The sequence below is a fragment of the Schistocerca serialis genome, chromosome 3, assembly GCF_023864345.2.
Source record: "Schistocerca serialis cubense isolate TAMUIC-IGC-003099 chromosome 3, iqSchSeri2.2, whole genome shotgun sequence".
Lineage (NCBI taxonomy): Eukaryota > Metazoa > Arthropoda > Insecta > Orthoptera > Acrididae > Schistocerca > Schistocerca serialis.
The window spans coordinates 392,857,031-392,876,335 of record NC_064640.1 but is presented as its reverse complement, the minus strand read 5'-3'; the positions used below and the strand labels follow the sequence as shown (position 1 = coordinate 392,876,335).

At 42.9% G+C, this 19,305-nt stretch overlaps 1 protein-coding gene across 1 annotated transcript in view; it reads right to left on the bottom strand.

The window, feature by feature from the left end:
* LOC126470884 (glutamate receptor ionotropic, kainate 5-like) overlaps positions 1 to 19,305 on the bottom strand; it is a 168,351-nt gene that overhangs the window by 42,647 nt on the left and 106,399 nt on the right. The window contains exon 5 of the mRNA XM_050098907.1: positions 8,377 to 8,594. Coding sequence (XP_049954864.1) covers positions 8,377 to 8,594 — 218 coding nt within the window. The remainder of the gene's footprint in view (positions 1 to 8,376; positions 8,595 to 19,305) is intronic.

Genomic DNA, 19,305 nt, shown 5'->3' with positions numbered 1-19,305 from the left:
ATATTTAAATGGAGGAAAGACAGCTACCGCCTACAGGAAAGACAAAGAGTCCTTTGGAGAAAAGAGAAGCAACTGTATGAATATCTAGAGCTCAGATGGAAATCTAGTTCAAAAATGGTTCAAATGGCTCTGAGCACTATGGGACTTAACATCGGTTTTCATCAGTCCCTTAGAACTTAGAACTACTTAAACCTAACTAACCTAAGGACAGCACACACATCCATGCCCTAGGCAGGATTCGAACCTGCGGCCGTAGCGGTCGCGCGGTTCCAGACTGAAGTGCCTAGAACCACTCGGCCACACGGGCCGGCGGAAATCTAGTCCAAATCAAAGAAGGGAAAGCTGAAAGGTGGGAGGAGTATATAGAGGGTAGTTTTTACTGCTGTGTACAAACTCAAAGGATTTACTGATGAGAGGATACAGAACAGAAAAGGTCTAATGAACTTATGTCCGGAAATTCATGGTTTCCTTGCTGGAGACCATTTGTTCAATCATACTTTGTTACAGACTGCGGTCTGATACGCACTGTACCATGCAGCCACAGTTACAGTATGCATGGTTTCCTCCTAGAGGGTGGTACTATTTCTCGTATGTCATGCACTAGCGCCCATTCCTGCCATAGTAACTGGTAATGTTGTGTCCGATTCACTTCTCTTGCTGACTCACCTTGTAGTGGATGTGATACAGCGTTGTTCATAATGGTACCGTATTTGAATCGACAACTTGCCGACATTATGTTCGCTTACGGAAAGGCAAATGGCAACGGGCGGCGGGCAGCAAGGCTGTATCAGGAGACCTATGCCCGCCGACAACAACCACAGCATTCAATGTTTGCAACAGTGTTCCGCTGTTTGTCTGAGACGGCGTCGATTCAGGAAGCAACAGATCATGAAGGACGTACCCGAAATGTTCGGACACCAGAATTGGACGAAAATGTGATTAGCACTGTGGAAGGCAACTGCCGTGTTAGTACAGGGTAAGCCAGATGACCTTGTGGATCATTCTCCATGACAATTTTTACTACCCTTATCACTTACAGCGTGCGCAGGACTTACTAGCGACAGACTTTCCACATCGGGAGCAGTTTTGTCACTGGTTTCTTCACCAGGCAACCACGATTCCGGGGTTTGTGTCATCCATCCTATTCACAGACGAGGCCACCTTTATGCAGAGTGGTATCTTCAACTTTCATAGCAGTCATCTGTGGGATAGTATGCAGAACCCACATGGTAAATTGACAGCGAATCGTCAACATCGGTGAAGCCGGAATGTGTAGGCCGGTATAATTTGCGACTGTATTTTGGGACCAGTCTTCCTTCCACGTCACCTAACAGGCCGGAACTATCGGCGTTTCTTGCGGGTGCCTTTGCCTCCCCTGCTGGAAGAAGGGATGATTCGAAATGTCATGTGGCTGCCAGATGACGGTACTCCAACCCACTTCGCCGTTAACTTCCGAACGTATCTCAATCGTGTCTTCCCTGGTCGTTGATTCGGACGAGAGGGTACAGTTGCATGACCTGCTCGTTCACTGGATGTCAACCAGTGCGATTTCTGGTTATGGGACCATCTCAAAAGTGTCGTGTATGCAGAAACCCATTCTAGATATGGAGACAATGTACCAGCGTATTCATGCTCCTTTTGACGCAGTTTGGATATAGCGTCGCCATTTCAACGTGTGTACACGCATGCGTTGAGGCACATGGTAACCATTTTCAACACATACTGTAACTGTGACTACATGGTATGTATTAGACCGCAGTCTCTGTAACAATGTACGATCGAATAAATGGTCTCTAGCATCGAAATCATGCATTTCCGGACATAAGTTTAGTAAACATTTTTTGTTCCATTCCCTCTCCTCGATTAATCGCTAGAGTTAGTACATAGTGGGAAAAATCACCCTGCAGAAGGTCTATCTATACAAGGGAGATGGGCTTGAAAGCAATATTATAGAAAGGGAAGAGGACATAGATGAGGATGAGATGTGAGATATGATACTGCGAGAAGAATTTGACAGAGCACTGAAAGACCTAAGTCGAAACAAGGCACTGGGAGCAGATGACATTCCTTCAGAACCACTGGTAGCTTTGGGGGACCGGCCATGACAAAATTATCCCATCTGGTGTGCAGGATGAATGGGACGGATGAAATACTCTCAGAATTCAAGAAAAATTTAGTAACTGCAATCCCAAGGAAAGCAGGCGCTGATAGGTGTGTAAATTAACGAACTATCAGTATAATAAGTCATGACTGCAAAATACTAACACGAATTCTTTACAGAAGAATGGAAAAACTGGTAGCAGACGACCTCGGGGAAGGCCATTTTGGATTTTGGAGAAATGTAGGAGCACGCGAAGTGATACTGACCCTACGATTTAGTTTAACGAATAGGTTAAGGAAAGGCAAAATTAAGTTTATAGCATTTGTAGACTTAGAGAAAGCTTTAGACATTGTTGACTGGACTACTCTCTTTGAAATTCTGCAAGTAGCAGGGGTAAAATACAGAGAGCGAAAGGCTGTTTAGAACTTCTACAGTAGACAGATGGCAGTTGTAAGAGTCGTGGGGCATTAAAGGGGGCCGGCCGGGGTGGCCGAGCGGTTCTAGGCGTTACAGCCTGGAACCGCGCGACCGCTACGGTCGCATGTTCGAATCCTGCCTCGGGCATGGATGTGTGTGATGTCCTTAGGTTAGTTAGGTTTAAGTAGTTCTAAGTTCTGGGGGACTGATGACCTCAGATGTTAAGTCCCATAGTGCTCAGAGCCATTAATGGGAAGCAGTGGTTGAGAAAGGAATGAGACAGGGTTGTATCCTATCCCCAATGTTATTCAATCTGTTCTCTGAGTAAGCGGTAAAGAAAACAAACAAAAAATTTGGAGTAGGAATTTAAGTTCAGGAAGAAGAAATTAAAACTCTGGGGTTTTCCAGTGACTGTAATTCTGTCAGAGACAGCAAAGATCTTGGAAAGGCATTTAAGCGGAATGGATAGTATCTTGAAAGGAGGATATAAGACGAACACCAACAAAAGAAAAATGAGGATGGAATGAAGTCGAATTAAATCAAGTGATTCTGAGGGAATTAGATTAGAAAATGAGACACTTAAACTAGTAAATGAGTTTTGCTACTTGGGCACCAATGTAACTGATGGCCGAAGTAGACACGATATAAAATGTAGACTAGCAATGGCAACAAAAGGGTTTCTGAAGAAGAAAAATTTGTTAACATCGAATATAGATTTAAGTGTTAGGTAGTCTTTTCTGAAGGTATTTGTCTGGAATGTAACTATGTATGGAAGTGAAATGTGGACGATAAATACTTTAGACAAGAAGAGAATAGAAGTGTTTGAAATCTGGCGCTACAGACGCATGCTGAAGATTAGATGGGTAGATCTCGTAACTAACGAGCGGGAACTGAATAGAAGTGATAGGAAAAGAAACTTGTGGCAAAACCTGACTAGAAGAAGGGATCGGTTCATAGTAGACATTCTGAGACATCAAGGGATCACATATTTGGTACTGGAGAGGAATGAGGGGGCTAAAAATCGTAGAGGGAGATCAAGAGATCAATACTGCAAGCAGATTCAGAAGTATGTAGGTTGTAGTAGTCATTTGGAGATGAAGAGGCTTGCACAGGATAGAATAGCATGGAAAGCTTCCAACAACCCTACCACAACAAAGGTCAAAAATTAATTATGATTGTAGTGTTGCTCACGCTGCTAAATATTGCATTTTCGGGCAACAACAAAGTTATATTATGTGGCAGGTGTCATAGAGCACAGTTAATAAAGTCATTTCTTGAAATAATGGATAAACTAGGCACTCATCTTTTCGTGTTTCCCACGCTGGTCTCGTTGTGAACTCATGGCTCAATCGTCGAAAATCTAGGTAGTGATGATTCCAAGCTCGGATGCAAAGAGGCCTAGGTGTTATTCTGCGATATTCATAAGTTTTATATATGTGTTTCATAAACCATTCTTGAAGATTAAACTTTTTCAAGTTAGGACAATGGTGATGTAAAAAAGTAATCAGCATTCCGAATTTAAGTTACACTTCCTTTTTATTACTTTTGTCGCAATTTCACGTAAATCGTTCCAAAACATCACTTCACAATATAAAACATACTTGAAAATATCTTCCTCACTGTTAAAGTTCACATTTCAAAAACTGACTACAATTTGCGTCTTTTTAACATGACGACCAAAGCTTGACTCTCTAATAACCGCTTACGCGCCCAAAAATCAGAGTTACAAGTACGTCAAAGATCATAGTGACAAAAGAAAGAATACACATAAGAATAATATCATTGCACTATATACATATCGCTGTATCGAAGTACCTCTACATTAATGAAATAAAATCTGAATGTTGTCACAGAAATATGTTAACTATTTTACAGAATGACAGTAGAATATTGCTGGTATCGAGAGGTTGAAGTGAGGTGCCGTAATGGTTGCGTAATTGAAGAACCATTACAAGCTGCATCAAACCAGTCTTCGGAATGAAGACCACAGCAACAACAATTACGGGGAGTGCGGACCAATGCATTGCTGACTTGCTTGATTTGTGAGGCTCTTTCTCTTAAGTAAATCAATCAATTTTTCTGAAATTGTAACCGTTTGTTTCTTTGTACATGTAAATCACATCTACCGATTTCCGTCCCATTCTGATAATTCCTCCATGGTGCGTCGCTTTTTATTTTTGCCATAAAGTGTATTTGGTTTCGCCTCATCGGCTGGGAAAGCTATTCCTACGCCACGCAACTGGTGTATCTGACAGGAACTTGTCAGCCCTTACATCTAGCCACTAGTGCATCCAATGACACAGACGAGTTGTCATTAGCATGGTCGATTTATGTAGAGCTTCGCTACATTGCGGTGTGTGCGATGATCATCCGTCGTGTGACATGTCCGCGGTGGTGTTGGGCAGGATTGCACTGAAATTTAGTGCCATTATCAAAACACACTAAACCTCACATGAACTCCTGAGCTCTGGCCTTCTTTTTCGCATGCGTCGACACCTTGCTATTCAAAGCACTGCCGAGTCCAGTAGTGACGTCAAAGGGCGCCACGCTTTCTCACCATTACGGAGGAAGCTTGTAGGCACCTTTGAGCCAAATTCAAACTTCTACATCGCAACTGGAAGTTATGGGCTTTCGGAAACGTGATCCTTTAATCGTGTAGTTCAGTGTATACAGGGTGTTACAAAAAGGTACGGCCAAACTTTCAGGAAACATTCCTCACACACAAATAAAGAAAAGATGTTATGTGGACATGTGTCCGGAAACGCTTAATGTCCATATTAGAGCTCATTTTAGTTTCGTCAGTATGTACTGTACTTCCTCGATTCACCGCCAGTTGGGCCAATTGATGGAAGATAATGTTGACTTCGGTGCTTGTGTTGACATGTGACTCATTGCTCTACAGTACTAGCATCAAGCACATCAGTACGTAGCATCAACAGGTTAGTGTTCATCACGAACGTGGTTTTGCAGTCAGTGCAATGTTCACAAATGCGGAGTTGGCAGATGCCCATTTGATGTATGGATTAGCATGGGGCAATAGCCGTGGCGCGGTACGTTTGTATCGAGACAGATTTCCAGAACGAAGGTGTCCCGACAGAAAGACGTTCGAAGCAATTGATCGGCGTCTTAGGGAGCACGGAACATTCCAGTCTATGACTCGCGACTGGGGAAGACCTAGAACGACGAGGACACCTGCAACAGACGAGGCAATTATTGGTGCAGTTGACGATAACCCTAATGTCAGCGTAAGAGAAGTTGCCGCTGTACAAGGTAACGTTGACCACGTCACTGTATGGAATGTGCTACGGGAGAACCAGTTGTTTCCGTACCATGTACAGCGTGTGCAGGCACTATCAGCAGCTTATTGGCCTCCATGGGTACACTTCTGCGAATGGATCATCCAACAATGTGTCAATCCTCATTTCAGTGCAAATGTTCTCTTTACGGATGAGGTTTCATTCCAACGTGATCAAATTGTAAATTTTCACAATCAAATGTGTGGGCTGACGAGAATCCGCGCGCAATTGTGCAATCACGTCATCAACACAGATTTTCTTTGAACGTTTGGGCAGGCATTGTTGGTGATGTCTTAATTGGGCCCCATGTTCTTCCACCTACGCTCAATGGAGCAAAAAAATGGTTCAAATGGCTCTGAGCACTATGGGACTTAACATCTTAGGTCGTCAGTCCCCTAGAACTTAGAACTACTTAAACCTATCTAACCTAACGACATCACACACATCCATGCCCGAGGCAGGATTCGAACCTGCGACCATAACAGTCCCTCGGTTCCGGACTGCAGCGCCTAGAACCGCACGGCCACCGTGGCCGGCACTATGGAGCACGTTATCATGATTTCATACAGGATACTCTACCTGTGCCACTAGAACATGTGCCTTTACAAGTAAGACACAACATGTGGTTCATGCACGATGGAGCTCCTGCACATTGCAGTCAAAGTGTTCGTACGCTTCTCAACAACAGATTCGGTGACCGATGGATTTATTAGAGGCGGACCAATTCCATGGCCTCCACGCTCTCCTGACCTCAACCCTCATGACTTTCATTTATGGGGGCATTTGAAAGCTCTTGTCTACGCAACCCCGGTACCAAATGTAGAGACTCTTCGTGCTCGTATTGTGGACGGCTGTGATACAATACGCCATTCTCCAGGGCTGCATCAGCGCATCAGGGATTCCATGCGACGGAGGGTGGATGCATGTATCCTCGCTAACGGAGGACATTTTGAACATTTCCTGTAACAAAGCGTTTGAAGTCACACTGGTATGTTCTGTTGCTGTGTGTTTCCATTTGTTGTGTACATAGTTCTGCGTAGTCAGCGCGTACACAACTTTCCCACTAGAGTGCGCCCCGCTAAGCACAGCAGCGCAGGCGCAGCGCTTGTCCGTCTCCGCACTACGAGATGGCGCTGCATTAGAGACGGACCAATTTCTGCTTCCGCTGCCTAATAAGATTACCAAATTCCTGTACATAGCCATGAAGAGAAATGTATAGACACTTTGTCAAGTATCAGAGATATGTGAGAATAAGATTAACGTACCAAGACCAAAGGAACTTCAGATTGTCAATTGTAAACAGCATCCAGAATCAAGTTAAGTAATGCCTATGTTATTTATTATTTTAATAAATGTGTGTGAAAATTAATCAAGCTCTGTTTAAAGTTGGTCACCGTCAACCTGCTACTCTAAGCGTGCAAGTGGCATTTCTATCGTCTGACCTAACGGCAGAAGATAAACACTCCACAATAAGACCACGAGACATATTGCTGACACTCGCCTACTACGTTAGAGCGACAAGTCAAATAATCTGATGGTGTGTGTACCGAAGGTCTTACAGTACGCACACCACACCATTCCAGGCCCTCGCCTACATTCCAAGAGCCAATGACTGACGTTAAGAAGATTCTTCGAGAAGCTTTTCAACGTGACAGAAGAGGCAATGTTCGTGAAGTCGTTCACCTCCAGTGAACTGAAGTATATAAATACGCGAGACGCAGTGGGCCTGACAGTAGTTTTCAGTTCAGTTTTGGAGCTGAAGACCGTCATACAGGAAGAGACTACATCGTACACAGAAGCACTAATTCCGCCGCTGTAATGGAATAGCAAGCAGCAGCCTCGTCGCCAGAAGACAGAAGTCAGAAGGTATTTGAAGACTGATTTTTACATACCCGGGTGACTCGTGAGGACGGGAAGGAGACGGCCTCACATCAGCAGTCACCTGTGAGCTGGTGACGAAGATCTGACAGCCTAAGACTGGCAAGCTGGAGTATGTTGTTCGAGTCCGGGACACTGGCCTTCCCCCGCCACACCGCTCCGCTGGCCGACGCACAGCACACGCGGCCGCATAGAGAAGAGAAACACTGGGACGCCACATCCAAGGTATCACCATCCGATTCACGACTTCGTTCTCAATAACTAAACGGGCCACCTCGCGATGCGCGTCTCCAGTCAACTGGGCGAAACAGCTACACGAGATATACTCCGCCAGACGTAATCAGACGCCGCCGCCCACGCAGCAAGGCTTCGCAAACGACACAGCTGCCGCTCTCCCAGCCAGAACAATCCAGTAAGGAAACCATTGTACAAATCTTTCAATAAAAGTTATCTAATGTAAAAATGCTGTTTCATTCTACCTCATACCCGAGCCAAGGAAGAACCCATCCTGCCCACATATTGTTAAGAGAGAAAAGGTAATTTATTTAGTCTCTTTCACCCTGTCATAATGCTTTAGAATCAAATGCCCTTTGCAGTACTGTTCATCCTGACAATTGACTAGCATCAAAAGAGAAAACCCAGTTACAGCATATACTGAGAGCAGCAGTAAGACTGCCTCGTTACCTCGAAGTTGGTGAGCTCTGCCGAATCGGCGACGACGGCCAGCTGGTAGGTGCGGTCGGTGAGGAAGCCCTGGAGCCCGGAGAAGGGCAGTACGGGCGTTTTGACCGCTAGCCGTGCCACCAGCGCAGCCCCGAAAGCGGCCTGCACCGTCATCACGCCGGCCAGCGATGCCACCACCACACAACGCTCGCACGCCCCTGCAGGCGCAGCTGCTGTCCCTGCCAACACGTGATCGTGAGTCCTTCTCATCCCCTCAGGATTCTGCGTTTCAAGAACAGTGATATATTTATGTCGTCCCGAATGGCGTAAAAAAATTAAAGGAAGGGTGAAACCTAGTAGCAACTCATTGTTCTCTGGGCTCGAGCAGTACAAATGAGGGGTAAAGGAAGACTAGGTTTCAATATTCTGTTGATGATGGGCTCATTTGACATGGAGTACAGACTGAGATTCGGTAAGGATGGCTCTCCACAAACATTGGTCCCTGTCACAGCATAATCAACGAAACACGTATGTATACCGTAAATGGAACCATATTGGAGGAATGTCTGTGAAGAGACTAGAGTAAGATGTGGTTCCTGAAGAATGGCAGAAGCCTTTTTAGTAGTCACATGGGCAACACAACAGTCTGGATTATTGACTGGTTTAGCCTTGTAACAGTAGCCAACATGGCCCTGCTATTTTCGTACTGCAAACAGCTGAAAGACAGGGGAAACTACACCTGTTACGTGTTACAGATGGCACGCAACGCTTCAGCAAAATATCCCGGAGGTACTATGGTCCCCCTTTCGGATCTCCTGACGGAAATTCTCAGGAGGATGTCATCATTAGAAAAAACTAAACTGACGTTCTACAGGTCGAGACGTAGAATGTTGGATCCCTTAATCAGGCAGGTAGGTTAGAGAATTTAAAAAGAGATCTGGATAGGCTGCAGTTTAATGTAGCAGGAATTAGTGAAGTTCGGTGGTAGATAGGGATACTGCAGCAGTAGGTATAATAATGAATAATAAAGTAGGAATGCAAATAAGCAGCTATGAACAGCTTAGTAACAGAGTTATCATAGGAACGACACATACAAAACCAACGTCCACCACAGTAATAAAAGCTCATATGCCTACTAGCTCCACAAATGCTGTCCACCACAGTAATAAAAGCTCATATGCCTACTAGCTCCACAAATGCTGAAAATATATGAAGAATCAATGTTGACATAAAAGAAATTATTCATATATTTGAGGGAAACAAAACTTTAATTGTGATGAAGCACTATAATTCGAGAGTAGGAATAGGAAGAGAAAGGAAAATAGTAGAAGAACGTGGAATGGGGGAAAGGAACAATTTTGCACAGAGCACAATTTAAAAAATTCTACTATTTGGTTTAAGATGCATGAATATAGGCTGCGTACATGAAAGAGGCCTGGAAACATTGGAAGGTTTTAGACTGATTATACAATGGTAAGGCAGAAGTTTCCAAACCGGATTTTAAATTGCAAAACATTTCAGAGGCAGATGGTGATTCTACCAACAATGAACTGCAGATCAAAAGAGAAAAAACTGTATAAAGTTAGGAAAACAATGAGATCGGACCTAGATAAGTTAAAAGAACAAGAGGTTGTTGAGAGTTTCAGACGCAACATTAAGCAACGTTTGACTGAAACGGGAGAAGGGAATACGATAGAAGACGAATGAATAGCTGTGAGAGATGAAACAGTAATGACAGCAGAGGCTCGAATACACAGAAAATAGAAGTCCCAGAAGAACTATTAGTATAACCCAAGAAATTGTCGAAATGAACATATAGAAATGAAGAAGGCAAGAGGGAAAACAGACATCGAAAAAGCGAGACTGACAGAAAGTGCAAAATGAAAAGCTGGAATGACTAAAGAAGAAATACGGTCTGTAGAAGCAAGAACTTAAAAAAAAATAAATCTTCCTTTGAATATAAGAGAAGCAGCATTATGAATGTCAAGAGCTCAGATTGTAAGCCAGATCCAAGCAAAAAAAGAAAGGCAGAAAAGTGGAAGGAATATACAGAAGGCTTGTACTAGGGAAACGAGACAATGTTTTAGAAATGGAAGAGAAAGTATGTGACTATGAGATGGGAGAAATGATACTTAGAGAAGAATTTGAAAGGGTATTGAAACACTAAGCCGAAACAAGACAGCTAGAGTAAACGATATTCACTCAGAAACATTGGGATACTTGAAAGTTCATATCATCACAAAACTATTTCACCTCGTTTACAAGATGTCTGAGACAGACAGAATACCCTAAGACTTCAAGAAGAATGTAATAATCCCAGTTCCATAAAAGGCAGGTGCTGACAAGTGTGGATATTATAAACCATCGGTTCAATAAGTCAGAGTTGCAAAATACTGACACACAGTATTTACAGAAGTATGGAAAAAATGGTAGAAGCTGACTTAGGCTTCTGAAGAAATGTAGGAACACATGAGGCAATACTAAGTCATAATCTTATTTTATAAGAGAGACGGAAGGAAGATAAACCTCTCTATTTGTAGCATTTGTAGATTTAAATAATGCTTTTGACAACGTTGATTGGAATGCATTCTTTGAAATTCTGGATGTACCTGGGATAAAGGATTATCTACGATTTATACAGGAATCAGACGGTAGTTACGTGAGTCGAAGGACATGAAAGAGAAACACTAGTTGCGAGGGGCATGTAATAGGTTTGTAGAATGTCCCCAATATTATTCGACATGTACACTGAGAAAGCAATGAAGTAAACTAAAGAATAACTTGGAAAAGGAATTAAACTTAAGAGGGAAGAAATTAAGACTTCCAGATTTGTCAATGACATTTCAGTTGTGTCAGAGGCGGTAGAGGATTTGGAAGAGCAGCTGAAGTGGATGGATGTTATCTTGAAACGCGATTATGACATGAATATCATCAAAAGAAAAACAAGAATAATGGAATGTATCGGAATTAAGCAGGCGATGCAGAGGAAATTAAACTAGGAAATGAGACTCTAACAACAGTAAATGAGTTTTGTTATTTGGGCAGTAAGATGAATAACGATGACCGAGGAAGAAAGGATATGAAATGAATAATTAATAAATAATTTGCGGAAAAATAGAAATTTCTTAACGTAGAATATACACTACTGACCATTAAAATTGCTACACCACGAAGATGACGTGCTACAGACGCGAAATTTAACTGACAGGAAGCAGATGCTGTGACATGCAAATGATTAGCTTTTCAGAGCATTCACACAAGGTTGGCACCGGTGGGGACACCTACAACGTGCTGACATGAGGAAAGTTTCCAACTGATTTCTCATACACAAACAGCAGTTGACCGGAGTTGCCTTATGAAACGTTGTTGTGATGCTTCGTGTAAGGAGGAGAAATGTGTACCATCACGTTTCCGACTTTGATAAAGGTCGGATTGTAGCCTATCGCGATTGCGGTTTATCGTATCGCGACATTGCTGCTCGCGTTGGTCGACATCCAATGACTGTTAGCAGAATATGGAATCAGCGGGTTCAGGAGGGTAATACGGAACGCCGTGCTGGATCCAACGGCCTCGTATCACTAGCAGTCGAGATGACAGGCATCTTATCCGCATGGCTGTAACGGATCGTGCAGCCACGTTTCGATCCCTGAGTCAACAGATGGGGACGTTTGCAAGACAACAACCATCTGCACGAACAGTTCGACAACGTTTGTAGCAGCATGGACTATCAGCTCGGAGACCATGACTGCGGTTACCCTTGACACTGCATCACAGACAGGAGCGCCTGCGGTGGTGTATTCAACGACGAACCTGGGTGCACGAATGGGAAAACGTCATTTTTTGGATGAATCCAGGTTCTGTTTACAGCATGATGATGGTCGCATCCGTGTTTGGCGACATCGAGGTGAACGCACATTGGAAGCGTGTATTCGTCGTCGCCATACTGGCATATCACCCGGCGTGATGGTATGGGGTGCCACTGGTTACACGTCTCTAGTTCGCATCGACGGCACTTTGAACAGTGAACGTTACATTTCAGATGTGTTACAACCCGTGGCTCTACCCTTCAATCGATCCCTGCGAAACCCTACATTCCAGCAGGATAATGCACGACCGCATGTTGCAGGTCCTGTACGGGCCCTTCTGGATACAGAAAATGTTCAACTGCTGTCCTGGTCAGCACATTCTCCAGATCTCCCACCAACTGAAAACGTCTGGTCAATGGCGGCTGAGCAACTGGCTCGTCACAATATGCCAGCCACTACTCTTGATGAACTGTGGTATCGTGTTGAACCTGCATGGGAAGCTCTGTTTGACTCCATGCCCAGGTGTATCAAGGCCGTTATTACGGCCAGAGGTGGTTGTTCTGGGTACTGATTTCTCAGGATCTATGCACCCAAATTGCGTGAAAATGTAATCACATATCAGTTCTAGTATATTTGTCCAATGAATACCCGTTTATCATCTGCATTTCTTCTTGGTGTAGCAGTTTTAATGGCCAGTAGTTTACATTTAAATATTAGGAATTTTTCTGAAAATATTTGTCCTTAGCGGACCCTTATACAGAAATGAAACATGGAAGACAAACAGTTAAGACAAAAAGAGAGCTGAAGCTTTTCAAATGCTGTGTTACAGTACAATGCTGAAGATTAGATGGGTAATTAGATAACTAATGAACAGAAATGGAAAAAGAGAAATTTATGGGTCTCCTTGACTAAAAGAGGTTGACAGTTCAGCAATTGTTTAAAAAGGAGGACAAACAGCTTAAAAACGGAGGACAAAGAAAGAAAAAAGAGGACACATCAAACGGGTCAACTGCAGATAAGGATACCCCCCATCAGCTTTGGACAGGTCATGTGACTGCCGGGAATTACCGGTAAAACTAGTAGTTAATTGTTACTGATGGTCAGGTGGTGGTTAACTGAGCAATATAAAAAAATTTTAAAACATTGATTGTGGTGACAGTGTGGCGGCAATTGTTTTGTAATGTCAACAACACGGAATTGTTTACAAAGCGAAAAACGTAAGACCATTCACCACCCTTCATTCGACGTACCGCTACCAACATCTACAATTCAAGCAGCAGCTGACGTCATGTAAACTGCACTTTAACCTTCCGAATATAAATAAATTGAATGGATATGAAACAATGAAATAAAACCATGACAGTTAATCTGTCGAGTTATTTTTTACCTTTATTGGCCACTGAGACGTACGTTCCAGCTCCACATATCTCACATTCCGATTCAAATTCATTTCTCCCTTTCTTGAAAGCCGGATATTAGCAGGAAAGGACATCAGAAAATGTACACTTTCGTTTAGGCATAGCCAAATATTTTATGTAACTCACTCGGTTAAAAATTACACTCATAAATCACACATGCACTACAGGAAGCCAAGCCAATACAAAACTAAGATACGAAACGAAAACTTTAAATAATCGATATTTGGATTCGCTTATAGGTCGATCAACGATAACATCGACGATCCTGGTGCCACCTACTAACACCGCCTTCGTGCGTGTTTATCACGAAGGCTGTGCCAACAGTTAAAGTATTTAAGGAAAGAGCAATAGAACGGGACGAATTGTGAATTTAAATGTATTACGCTCAACTTCGTGAAAAAGCCGGACGCTGAAAAAATCCGCCCGTATCCCGGACAAAGAGCTACAAAGGAGGACATGTCCGGATTAATCCGGACGTCTGGTCACCCTACTCCTACCGTACCAGGAAACACGAGTCCATATGCAAATGTCTAAATCTGCTCGGTCATGGATGAACCCTCGATTACAAAACAAGAAATTGAATCCTGTTGCCCAGGGCCGGCCACAGCGTGCCGAACTTCAAGCGTGCAGCGTGTGCGGGCTGCGGCGGGACACGGCCTGGCCTACCACGCGGCTTTGCTCGGTCCTCGGAAGTGTTTGGTACAGCGCAACATTTCATTTAGTAATCCGGTGAGGCAGGTTTCGGTCGGCACAACTCTCTCTGAGTTCGGCAGAATCGTGCTGTCAGTGCTGTTTAAACTGCGCTATTTGTTCGTGATATGAACGAAGTTCTAAGGGCTGTTTGCACAAAAAGTGTCAGTCCTAGAGATCTGTCGTCGCAATCCTTTAAACTGAATGGAGATGACAGAAGAGCGGGACGAAAATTCTGAATTCGCATAAGCGACAGGTACTGCATATTTGCTATGAAACGAAATTACAATACCATGCAGAAAGAATTTAAAGATTTAGCTGACAATGAAAGAGCAAAGAATTACAACGATCGACAGACGGGATTCATTGTTCTGTACATCAAAAAGCACTTTGCGCTAATTTTGCAGACCTGGAGCACTTGAAGAAATTGGTGGTACGAATAGCAAAATTTCTGGTCTCACGCACTATTCTATTCTCAGTTGGAGTTGTTTCCAGTGGATCTGAACGAAGAGTGTGGAGACTTCATATATTACTGCAAAGAACGTTTGTTAAGTTAGGAGGCATGCCTGGAACGACTTTTCGATTTAAAACTCACTATTGTTGAATTTATGAAGGAGTGCAACAGCGAAAGGTAGAACATCCGGGCCGGCCGCTGTGACCGAGCAGTTCTAGGCGCTTCAGTCTGGAACCGCGCTGCTGCTACGGTCGCAGGTTCGAATCCTGCCTCGGGCATGGATGTATGTGATGTCCTTAGGTTAGTAAGGTTTAAGTAGTTCAAAGTCTAGGGGACTGATGACCACAAATGTTAAGTCCCATAGAGCTTACAGCCACTTGAACCATTTTAGAACACCCGGAATGGACTGCAAAATTCACATTTTAAGTGGACTTGACTGCCCACTGCCCACAGTGCACTGTAATTTTTTTTATTTGATGGGGATGCATTCAAAAAGAAAATCGAATTGTAGACGAGACATATTCTGACGAAGACAGTCCCTAAGCTCACTGGCGTTGAAGAAAGCGCTAGATTTGAAGAATTCATTGTAGCCCTGAAAGAATTATAAGGATAGTTCTACACAGTGGCAGCTCATTAGTATACATTCACAGCTTTTTAGATTCAACTACATTTGAAAGTGTGAAATTAATAGCATCTACTGTATAACATTTGGGCCTATCAACAAGTTTTTACAACTACAGCCACTGACAATAATAACAACAAAAGCAATAATAATAATAATTATTATTATTATAAGATACATAACTTATCTGACAAAAGAAAGAAATGTTTTTGGGGAATTTTGTTGTTTTGTACATAATTAGGTACAGTTTAGCGCAATAACGAAATAATGTGTAAGGTTTCGCAACTTTCCATTTCGCATTTTTGTGTAAGTGGTAGTTTTCGTGCTTTTCCAGTTTTTCGGACAAATGTACTAGATCCCTAACCGGTGTATTAGTTCAGGAATTTACTTCCGGGGTGAAAATCAGATATTCTTACTCTGCACCCACCCAACAAATTGTACTATCGATACACTTGCTTGTTAAATGTTCGCTTCGAGTCACGCTTAGTTCATTTCGTCACTCTCTAAATCAAAGGGTCTGTTCTCGGAGGCCGTAGTTCCTTTGCGGCTAACTTTTCCTGGTAATTTACTTTTCTGTTCCCAGAATGAGATTTTCACTCTACAGTGGAGTGTGTGCTGATATGAAACTTCCTAGCAGATTAAAGCTGAGTGCTGGACCGTGACTCGAACTCCGGACTTCTGCCTTTCGTGGAGAACTGCTCTATCGACAGAGCTAACCAAGCTTGATTCACGGCCCGTCCTCACAGCTTTACTTTCCTGTTAGCATTTAAAATAGATTCAACATAGTTCATGTTTACCCCGCACACGAAAGCCTATACCCGCACAGTAAACAACCAACTCCAAACGCAAAGTGCCTTTTGTGGAAATGCTAAAGCTCAATAGTAATGTCTACCAACATGGCCACTTGACTAGAATACAAATGAGACGCTGAGATCCATAAGGGCCTAAAGCACATTGCCGTCGATCCAACATTTAAGTGAATATCAGAAAAACTAGTGACACAGCTTTTCGTGAATTTTCGTGGGCCTACATCACACATAAACCTGATTTACCACAAGATCAACAAATTTCAGAAGCATGAATAAACGCTACAATCTCACAATTGACAGTGATGTGCTTTGAGACCTGATTCTCAGCGCCTCAAATTGATTACTGTATGATAAAATTCATAACTTAATTTATTATAGCTCATTCAGAAACCGCAGGATAAGTTTCCTAAAAGTGTGCTCGCGACCCTGACGCCAAGTTTCACGGAGCCTAGAGGATCAGAGGCGTGGTAGATTAAATGCCGTATCTTTCAGATTGCAACATCTACGATACCTTTAACAGCATTCAAAGAAAAATAACCATAAAATCCGCAAGGTTTCAAAAAATGGTTCAAATGGCTCTGAGCACTATGGGACTTAACATCTGAGGTCATCAGTCCCCTAGAACTTAGAACTACTTAAACCTAACTAACCTAAGGACATCACACACATCCATGTCCGAGGCAGGATTCGAACCTGCGACCGTAGCGGTCGCGCGGTTCCCGACTGTAGCGCCTAGAACCGCTCGGCCACTTCGGCCGGCGCAAGGTTTCGAAAGTTCAATAATATAGGTAACGCTGCAAACAGTATAACATAGGAAAGATTGTTTCCTGAAACCAGGTAGCATGAACTGAAAAAAATGCGGAAAGAACGAGTAGGACTCGTGCACTGAGGATTCTGTAAAAACGTAATTAGGTATATAGACACTTCATCCATCCTGTGAATCGAGAATTTCAACGATATTTGATTGTTACCGCTATCGATACTGGCAAGATATCAAAATATGTGACATAAATAGTATATCTTTTGATTGCATGGACATAGAAGCTTACATTTTTTACACTGTCAAGGGTCCGTAGACTTTAGTATGTGACATAAATTTCAACTTGATACGTGAGAAAGAGCGGTTTTAAAAGACGGATTGACAGACAGTCGGACAACAAATGACAAAAAACATTTTTTACGTATTTTATAATTAAAAATTAACAATTTTCGGATTTTTTTCAATACTTTTACCGTGAAAGCATGCTTCTTGGCAAATTTCATGATTCTAGGTTTTAATGATCGAGTTTGCGAGTACGAAAATGTGTGAGATAAATGGCCGTACCAATTGATTGCATTGGCTTAGAAGTTTCGATGTTTTACAAAGGCAAAGGTATGTATGTATGTGACATAAATGTCAAACTGATACGTCCACCCGTTCCTGAGGAGAAAGGTTTTTTAACAGTCAGACAGCCGGCCGGTGTGGAGGAGCGGTTCTAGGCGCTTCAGTCTGGAACCGAGCGACTGCTATGGTCGCAGGTTCGAATCCTGCCTCGGGAATGGATGTGTGTGATGTCCTTAGGTTAGTTAGGTTTAAGTAGTTCTAAGTTCTAGGGGACTGATGACCTATGATGTTAAGTCCCATAGTGCTCAGAGCCATTTTAAACAGTCAGACAGGACAGACATATAACAAAGTGATCCTGTAAGGGTCCCATTTTGCCGATTGAGGTACAGAACACTACAAACATACAGTCAGCGCCATCAGCTAACGATTCCCGGTGTCTTTTCATTTCATTACGTTTTTCTTTCATTTCCATCTTCCATTTGTATCAGGGGCTTACAAAGAAGAGAAACACGAGGCAGATCCAAATTGCGTATAGCAGACGGCAGTAGCCGCTCGTGTGGCGCTTAGGTGCAAACCTCTTCGAGGGCAAACTCCAATATATCTCGAGTATTTTCTCGAGAATGGAAAGGGTTATTACCTTCCACAGTTAAAAACAATTTCGATTTGTTGGCTGTTTGAAGCTTCACAATAACTATGGTCCATAACGCAAAGAAAACAAGCTCATTATCAAGCCGTGATGTGTGGCTATAATGTGCGGATTTTTCTTTTCTTTTTGTTTTACCGAATAGTTTCCTCAAAATCGGATGAGAAAGACTGCATAGCGGAAAATACGCGCGAATCCCAAAATAGTGGTTTTTATTTTTTTTACGCGAAAAGTAAAAGTTTTACTGAGAAACTACCTACAGAGAAGGATGTAGCTTTGCTTCATCCACATAAAACAATTTCTTACGGCAAATCGAATGACTTGAAATTTCACTCGCCCTGTATCGTACGATAAGACCACTCTATTTATTTGTATGCTCTGTGGATGACACCTTACTAGACAATACCGTATGTCCAGTGGCCACTGCTTGTAGCGGCCCTTCCTTCAGAAGTCGCCTGTACGCCCTGGGACACAGCTGCTGCCCGTGTATACAATGAAATATGCAAAATAAAAATGTAATTGAGATTTGTGTTAGCGGCTCCGCTTTTGCAGTCATTGCCATTCTCCTTAATATCAACACAGATATCTATCAAATGGTACAACTGTCATATGGCATTTGATAAACTGGTGTAACAGGAATGATAGATGAAACATATCAGTCCAAACCCGACAAATGCGTTTAAAAATTGGTAATGCAGGGAAGCGTAGGGGGTACAAAATTGTAAATGGAGAGCAAGGCTTGAGTGCAGTAAGCAACTTCAAATGTATGTTGGTCGCAGTAGTTACGCAGAGATGAAGAGGCCTGGCCAGAACTAACTGTCTTGGAGAGTTGCATCAGACCAGTCTTCAGCCGGTCGATGTGGCCGTGCGGTTCTAGGCGCTTCAGTCTGGAACCGCGTGACCGCTACGGTCGCAGGTTCGAATCCTGCCTCGGCCATGGATGTGTGTGGTGTCCTTAGGTTAGTTAGGTTTAAGTAGTTCTAAGTTCTAGGGGACTGATGACCACAGATGTTAAGTCCCATAGTGCTCAGAGCCATTTGAACCAGACCAGTCTTCAGACTGAAGATTACATCAACAACAATAAAAACATGAATCATTGTTTGTACGACATAATATTTAGTTTATTATGTAGATAGTGTAGGCCAGCATAAAACGAAAAACATGTAGGGGGTTATCATCAGAGA